Raw genomic sequence first — 8,300 nt, forward strand, 5'->3', positions numbered from 1 at the left:
AGGGCTGGGGGCTGTGCCCGGCCCCCCACCCTTTTGGCAGCAATGAAGTGGCACCGGAGGGCACATGTGGCAGCTGTTTATTGCTCTGGGTGCTGTACCCCGACTTCTTCCTCTGGGGTGGGGCTGGAGCCGCTGCAACCGCCTGCTCCCGGGGTGTCCCCTCTGTCACCATCCTGCCAGCCCTGCCGTGGTGGCAGCCCCGGGGCTCCACTGGCTGGGTTCCCCAGGGCTGTGTCACAGCCCTGGAGTGGGGGTCCCCCCCGCTCCCGCTGGGTGAGGGTCCGGCGATGCTCCAGGATGGCTGCCCAGAGGCGGTACGCTGGCCCACGCCTGCTGGGGCAAGGAGGGTGTTGGAGGGAGGGGACTAAGCTGTGACCCCCCCTCGCAGTGCTGCCACCCCACTCTCCCCACCCCAGCCAAGCCAGGGGGAACAGCGCAGCCTGGGGGTACCTGATGCCCGTGTAGAAGAGGTCATCAGGGGTGGCACAGCCCAGCAGGTCCCGGAGGGTGAAGTCGTGGGAGAGGAGCTGTGGGGAGTGGAATGGGTGTTGGGGGGCAATGCTGTGGGGGTGCTGCCCCACTCACACCAGTGGAGCCTGACCCCTACGCCCCTTATAGCTCCATGTGGCCAGTGGCCATGGGACTCACCGTGGCCATGGTGGCCACGTCTGTGCCGTGCCGCTGCAGCCACTCGAGGAGGAGGGGGTCAGCCCGTCCCGGGGAGTGCTGGGGGCTTGGGGATGAGCAATCCTGCCCTGGGGTGAAGCACCCTGGGGGGGCCTCCCCATGCTCCCCCCTGCACTGGGACTGGCTGGGGATGGCGGTGTCATCGTCCCCTGAGCGAAGCACCTGCTGCATCAGCCGCTGCCACTCCTGCTCCTTCTCGGCCAGCTCCTGGAGCAGCCTGGGGGAGAGTGGAGCACCGAGTGGCACCCGGGGGGGGGCACGGACTGGCACCCTGGGTGGGGCACAGATTGGCACCCGGGGAGATGGAGGCACGAGGAGCAGTGGAGCCCTACCTGCCCGTCTCCATGCGGAGGTGGCAGAGCTGTGCCACCAGCGCCGAGGATGCCTGCAGGGAGGGCAGGGGGTCTGCCCAGGTGCTGAGCCCCGATTTAGTGCTGAGCCCCGAATTGGGGCTGCCCCGCTGGGGTCGACTCTTGGGGATGGGCAGCCTCGGTGGCACGGGGTCATCTTCGTCACTCGTGCCCTTGGGGCTGTCCCCTGCCAGGCAGCTGGCCTTCGGTCCCAGGTCTGTGGGGGCAGAGGCAGTGCTGGGCCCAGGGAGGTGCCTGATGGCCTCAGACCCCAGAGCACCGGTGACAAAACAGGGAGCTGGGCCCAGTGCGGGCTCCCCCCTCACATCCCTTTCCCAGCGCCCCAAAATCCCCCAGCCCACCCTGGAGGGGTGATGGGACCTGGACCCATGTCCTGGCCATCCCCCAGTGCCACCCACCTCTCACCAGCATGGGGAGAGCTGCCTGCACCGCCTGGCTCACGGCATCATCCAGCGCAAACATCCAGTGGGGTTTGATGAGGTGCCGGCGCAGCACCCGTCTCACCTGGAAGGGGCAGAGCATTGCCAGGGCATCGCCATGCCAGGGCATCACCCACACAGCACCCTACCGCGCCAGCCCGGGCACTCACCGCTGCCTGGAAGGCAAAGAGGGGAGCCTGGAGGTGGGAGAGGCTCAGACCCTCTTCCCGCAGCCGGCTCTGCAGTGCCAGGAGGTCCTGGCACAGCTGGTGCTGGCTGGGGCACTGGATGTAGCTCCGCAGGCAGCTCAGCAGCTGGGCGAGATGCTCCGAGTCCAACCTCGCCCCCGCCGTGCTCTGGGTGGGCAAGGGAGATGCTCAGGTGGTGCCACCGTGCCCACCCTCCACCCCTGGGCACCCAGCACCCACCTGGCTCTCCTCCAAGGCAGCGATGATGCCCGGCGCCTCGGCGGTGAGGACGCGGTGCAGCGTGGCCCGGCGCTTGCTGTCCTTCCGCAGGAGGAACCCGGCCCCGCTCTCCTCGGGGGAGGACGAGCGCAGGCTGTGGTCGGAGCCAGCCGAGCTCTGGGCAGTGCTGGGGGGAGATGGGCAGGGTTGGCACTGCCCCCCCCTCAAAACTTGGGCATTTAGGAGTGTGGCCTCGGGGTGCCAATGACTTGGTAGAGGGCATGGGGGACCTCCTGCAACCCCCCCCAAGCGGTAAAGGCGAGGGATGTGATGCCCTGGCATGACGAGGGGGTGCAGTGCTGGGTACTATGGGAGGCAACCCCGGGGTCCATCCATCCCCCCCCCGCGCGGGACGCCCTACCCCAAGGAGCTGCGGCTGGAGGCTGCCTTGCCACGGTGGCCCGGGAGCAGGGGGCTGCCCGCTGTGCCCCTCCCCGAGGCGTCCTGCCTGGCCGAGGAGCCTCCCCTGCTCCCATCGCTGCCCTCCACATCCCCATCCTGCCGCCCGACGTGGGGGAGATCTGCCAGGGAGATGATGGAGGTGGAGATGGTTATTTTAGCAGCTCATGTTAGGCTCCCCCCATCCTGCCCCCCCAGGACTCACCCCCCGCTGGGGGCACAGGCTGGCTCCGGGCCCTCCTGGCACCGGCGAGGAAGGGCTCCTGCAGCAGCGCGGCGGCCGTCGCCCGCTCGGCCGGGTCGGCCTGGAAGCAGCGCAGGATGAACGCCTTGGCATTGTCCGACATGGACTCGGGCACCTCCGGGTGCATCTTGAACATGCCCACCTGGAGGGGAGGCACTCGTGGGGCTGCAAAGGGACCAGCCACCCCAAAGAGGGGCAACTTCAGGGTTGGGGAACACCCCCCACCCCACCCCATCTGCTGCCCCAACCTCACGGGTACCTTGAACATCGCAGCCTGGGGGCTGCCCAGCTCGTAGAAGGGGGGCTTGCCCGTGGCCATCTCGATGACGGTGCAGCCCAAGGACCAGATATCCGCTGGCTTCCCGTAGCCCCACGGCCCCTGGTTGATGATTTCTGGGGCCATGTACTGCAGGGTACCTGGGGAGAGGATGAGGAGGGGTGGCAGGAACCTGTATCCATCACCCAAACTCTCCCAGGGTGGGTGCTCCTCCTCCCAATGCCGGCTGCAAGGATGCAGATCCCAACGTCTCCTGGTCCTCAGCATCCCACCGCCCCCAAGTTGGGGGACCCCCCCCCAGCTGCCCTTACCCGTGAAGGTCTCGGCGCTGGGGCTGATGCCCGCCAGCCGCTTGGAAGTACCGAAGTCGGAGATCTTCAGCACCCCGCTGTACGTGTTGATGAGGACGTTGTCTCCCTGGCACGGGAAGGGCACCCCAAAATAAAACCAAGCCACAAAAAGCTCCTGGAGCTCGAGCAGAGCTGTTGGGTATCACCCAGGGGTTTTGGGTACGGAGTGGCAGCTCCTGGCTCCCCAGTGCCCACCGAGATGGGGGTCAGGGGTCAGGCCTGCCCCCAGGATGGGTGATACCCCCACCCCCTCACCTTGATGTCGCGGTGCACGATGTGGTTATCGTGGAGGTAGCTGAGCCCGTCGAGGATCTGGCGAGTGTAGAAGACGATGGTGGGCTCGTTGTCCTTCAAGGGTCCCCACTTGGAGCGCAGCAGGGATGACAGGCTCCCTGGAGAGGGGGCAGGACCCCCGTTTAGGCCACACATACAGCCATGTGTCCCACTTTGACTCCCCAAAACCCGTCCCCAGCGCTGCCCACCTCCCGGCACCTCCTCCATGAAGATCTTGATGAAGCCATCCTGGCTGATGGAGCCCAGGTACTGCACGATGTTCCTGTGCCGCAGGTGCTTGTGCAAGGCGATCTCCTCGTGCAAGGGCTGTGAGTACCTGCATGGTGGGGGGACACCGGGGTGAGGGGCTGTGCAGGGTCCCCCCTCGGGCCCCCCCCGTATGGCACCTACCGGCTGTCCCGCTCTGGGATCTCCTTGATAGCGATGCGCACTTGGTTGCTGAGGCAGCGCCCGGCGTAGACGACCCCGTACGTCCCCCTGCCCAGGACCACCCGCTCGCCCGCCTCTGAGTACTCGTAGCTGTACTGCGGGCAGAGATGTGGGGTGGCAGCCTGTGCCACCCGCTGTCCTCTGTCACCCCATGTCACCCCGTGTCCCCATCTTACCTCCAGGATGGGCTGCGTGGGGCTGGGCACCTCCTCGCTGCCTGCTGCCTGCTCAGCCAGGAGGGACTGGATCTGGTCACAGAACCTGCCAGTGGAAGGATGATGGTCCTGAGCCCCACGGAGGGTGCTGGGGACCCACTGGCCCCCTGCACAGAGGGGATCCTCCTCCTCCTCCCAGTCTGTCCCCCACCAGTGGCACAAGGGGGGCCTGTGCTTTGTGGAACCCAGCTGCAGGGCTTGTGTCCCTAGGACACCCCCAAAATTAACAGAGGGAAGAAATTGCATGTTCCCATCCCTCCCTGCTCACCAGGGCAGGGGCTGAGGGTCCCCATGCCCCCACCAGCAATGTGGGGGTCCCTGAGGCCCCCAGCCCTCCACTCACCACTGGCAGTGCTGCTGGGAGGGGAAGTAGAGCTGGAAATCCTCCTCCACGTGCATCACGTAGAGGAAGCAGCCTCGTTCGTCAGACTTGCAGATGCTGGAGGGAGAGGACCCCTCTCTCCGTCAGCACCAGGGCTGGTGGGATGGGCAGAGGGGCTGAAGGGACGTGGGGTCACCCTTGGTCCTGCTGGCCAGGGGACCAGGGACACACTCACCTGACACCCCGGATATCTGTGGCCGTGAAGGTCCAGCTCGATGCCACTTTCTGCAGAAAAGTGGGTTGGTGGGGACCAAGGTTGGTGGGGACCCTCCAGCCCCCCTCCAGCCCCATCCCTACCTCCTCTGTGGGGCAGAGAAGGGCAAGTGTCAGGGTGGGCTCCTCCGTGCCACCGTGCAGTGCCAGCCGGGCCGGCTGTAGGACCTTGCTCAGCTCCAGGACCAGGACCTGTGGCAGTGAGGGGGTGTGGGGTGAGCCCCCCCCCCCCCTTGGTGCCTCCCCAAACCCCCGGTGAGCCTGGACCACTGGCTGGTGGCCGGGGGTCCAGACAGGAGGGGGTGGGCTCCGAGGGGCCCCTCACCGGGCAGTGTGACGTGGCAACAAAGGGCTGGCATGCCTCGAGGAGGAAGCCCAGCCAGAAATCAGCCAGCTCCTGCCGGGTGGAGGGGACCTGCGGGCTCCTCTGGAAGTGTTTGTAGAGCAGGAAGGTCTCCATGACCGAGACCAGGTACCTGCAGGGACGTGGGGGCCAAGAGAGAAGAGAGAGATGTCCCCAGCACCCCCCAAAACCCCCTAAACCCCCTCCTGGGGCACAGACACCAGGGACTGGAGACACAGTCTCGCCCAGGCGGGTGTGTGCCGCGCCATGCCGTACCAGCCGGGTGCGTTGAGCTTGTAGAGCTTCTCAGAGGCTTGGATGACTTTGCCTAGGTCGTTGGCCAAGATGCCGGCTCCGAGGCAAAACCCCACGTCCCAGTAGTAGCGCAGCTCCTCTGGGCTGCCCTTGCGACCCTGGAGGCAGCTCAGCTTCACCCCTGAACACGGGAGCAGGAGGAATCCATCACCCCTCCACCAGCAATGGGGTACAGCTGCTCTGGGGGTGCCCCAATGCCAGTGGACCCCAGTGCCTGGTCCCCATCCCTGGTGGGTCCTTGTCCCCGACCTGTGAGCGGGCACCCACCGATTTGCTGCAGCTGCACGGAGGTTTCAAACTGGTGACCAGCAGCCACGAGGAGGACGGCAGCGTTGATGCCTGCATGGAGGCTGGGCTCCACCTCAAAGGCTTTGTTGTACCTGGGCAGAGATGCTGGGTGGAAGGCACAGCCACTGCCACCCCCCCGACAGCCAGAACACGGCTGCTTTAGGGTCCTGGAGCTGCCCCCTATGATGGGGGAGCGCTCCCAAACCAGAAAAAAACCCTAAAAGAAGTGGAAAAAATAAAAGCCGAAAGGAATTGGCATCACCTGCCTCTGCGTTGCTGCTGGAGGGGGTTGAGCGTGGGGCTGTGCTAGTCAGAAACCCCCCAGAGCCCCTGCAAACCCCCCCCGGATGGGGACATGGGCAGGCAGGTGGCCCCCAACCTTGTCCCCAGCCTCACCAGTACAAAGCCCGGTCCCTTGTCTCGGTGTCGGTGAGGCCGGAGTCGATGAACATGTCCTTGTAGATGCGACCACACAAGCAGAGGAGGTCGGGCGCAGCCCCCTCCCCGCGCTCCACCACGGGCAGCAGCACCGACAGAGCCTTCTCCCGGTCCCCGGCACGGTTACGCCTGCGCACACGCGTCCGGCGCTTGGCAAAGGGCACCACCAGCACGGCCCTTCGAACCCCTGACCCCCCCTCAGCTCTATCCCATCGGGATGTTCCCGGGTCGGGGGGGTGTGTGTGTGTCCCCACCCCGGCCCGTCACCGCTCACCGGCTGAGGGCGAAGGCGTAGTGGAAGCAGACGTTGTGCTGCTTGGCCACGGCACAGGCCGGCAGCGCCTGGAGGGTCTCCACCAGCGAGACGATGGCATCGTAATCCTGCGGGGACAACGGCGGGGTTGCCCATCCCCACCTCTGTGGGGTGATGTTGTCCCCAGATCGGACAAGCCCTGGGGGTCACAAGCTCCCCTGGGATGCTGGTATGGCCCCCAGGACCCCCCCCAGCCCTGACCTGCACGTCACGGTAGGAGAGGAGGAGGTTCACCACGATGTCCAGGCTGAGCAGCTCCACGCTGTCCAGGCGCTGCTGGATGCGGGCCAGCTCCCGGCTCAGCTGCTCCCCCCGGTACATCTCCCGTGCCCGCCGGATATCCCGCTGGATCAGCTCCCGGAAATACCCGCTGGGGATGGGGGGCAGAGGTGTGGAGCTTTTGGGGTGGTGATGATTTTCCGCCAAGCCCTGCCAGCCCAGCTGGGCACGGGGGTTTGCCCGCAGCCGGAGGGGTGGGCAGCAGTACCAGGAGTTGGTGGGGATCCCCTCCAGCAGCTGGATGAGGCGGGCTGCCAGCGGGGTGAAGGCAGCCTCCGGCTCAAAGCTGGGCTGGAAAAGCTCCGTCAGGCCCTTCATGGTCCCAGTGTCACAGCAGATGACCTTGTTCTGGGGGGTGACCGCATAGGGGATGAAGGTGTAGCTGCCGCAGAGGTCCTGAGGGAGGGGAGAAGGGGTGAGCAGCTGTGCCAGCCAAGCTGAGAGCCCCTCTACTCGTGTCATGCACCAGCCCCGCCGCCCCAGGCCTGTCCACAGTGCCCGGACCACACAGACCGCGCTAACACAGCCACCCTCCATCAGGCATTAGCAAGGAAAGGCAAACCAGCTTTATCTCTGAGTGCCATCATCATGCTCCAGAACGAACACTCCCGGTGCTTTTAAGACCAGGTAGCACCCTCCATGCTGCTGTGCTATGAGGGAGTGACATCCCCCCCAACTCAGATTTGGGGAGAGGTCTCGCTCCCTGTCTGCAGTGTCCACCCTCTGAGGCTGAAGAGAGGCAGCTCAGGGGGAGAGGGGGGCTCAAACCCCCACGGCACCGCGGCTGCAAGTGCAGGAAAAAGAGACGCACCGAGTTCTTCTGGCAGATGTCTTCCTGGGGAGAGAGGGGAGGAGGAGGGATTTAATGAGAGTCCCCGGCAAAAGAAATCAGCTGATTTCAGGCTCAGGGATCCGAGTTACCTGGAAAACAGCCAGGGACAGCAAGGGACACCAGGGCTGAGCCGCGAGGGCAGCTGGTCCCCCTGACACCATGAGCATCGCGTGTGGACCCCCCCACCCCGGGCAGGGCTGCAAACACAGCCCCACCGCCGGCACAGGAAAGGGGTCTCTGAACGGGCGCCTGAGGCTCCCCGGGGTCAGGGCAGTGTTTGGGGACAATTTGGATGAGCTCCCAGCCACATTTTTTTTTTCCCTCGAGCAGTGAGATTCCTTCCTGCCAGCCCCCTCCATGCGGAAGGTTTTGCTACCAAGGAATAGTTTTTCCCCAGGGAAAAGCGCCTGTTCCCAAATTCCTGGCCAGTTGGGGCCAGGGGAGCATCCAGCACCCCGCACCCAGCTCTGGGGCTCAGCGGGGTCCCCAGTCACCCCCTCCTCATCCCAGCCAGGCACGGGGAAATCTCTGCCAGAGCAGAACGCGGCCGTGGGAACACAGAGCAGGGGATGGAGATTCCTCCACTTGCCGGTGCGGTTGCTCCAGGCGCTTGGGGCTATTCCCACCCTGGAACAGCAGCACCTGGGGAGGGCCGAGGTGTCCCTGTCCCCATACCCGCTGACCTGCAGGGCCTGGAGGGGGGGCAGCTCGGCCTGGCAGCACAGCAGGACATTGTGGGACATGT

At 65.6% G+C, this 8,300-nt stretch overlaps 1 protein-coding gene across 1 annotated transcript; it reads right to left on the bottom strand.

Moving 5' to 3' along the window:
* Positions 1-77: 77 nt before the first annotated feature.
* On the bottom strand, positions 78-7,789 carry MAP3K6 (mitogen-activated protein kinase kinase kinase 6). The gene is made up of 26 exons (XM_026863507.1): positions 7,645-7,789; positions 7,535-7,558; positions 6,932-7,119; positions 6,646-6,814; positions 6,406-6,512; positions 6,090-6,260; positions 5,673-5,785; positions 5,367-5,526; positions 5,073-5,223; positions 4,832-4,939; positions 4,710-4,759; positions 4,496-4,591; positions 4,114-4,198; positions 3,899-4,032; positions 3,697-3,824; positions 3,470-3,606; positions 2,847-3,281; positions 2,549-2,729; positions 2,306-2,465; positions 1,906-2,071; positions 1,648-1,833; positions 1,457-1,562; positions 1,020-1,254; positions 649-904; positions 451-527; positions 78-330 (listed from the first exon to the last, which is right to left on the bottom strand). The coding sequence occupies exons 1-26, from the start codon at positions 7,720-7,722 to the stop codon at positions 78-80; spliced, it is 3,954 nt and encodes a 1,317-aa protein (XP_026719308.1). The 5' UTR covers positions 7,723-7,789.
* Positions 7,790-8,300: the final 511 nt, after the last annotated feature.

The sequence above is a fragment of the Athene cunicularia genome (assembly GCF_003259725.1).
Source record: "Athene cunicularia isolate RWA chromosome 23 unlocalized genomic scaffold, athCun1 chr23_part2, whole genome shotgun sequence".
Lineage (NCBI taxonomy): Eukaryota > Metazoa > Chordata > Aves > Strigiformes > Strigidae > Athene > Athene cunicularia.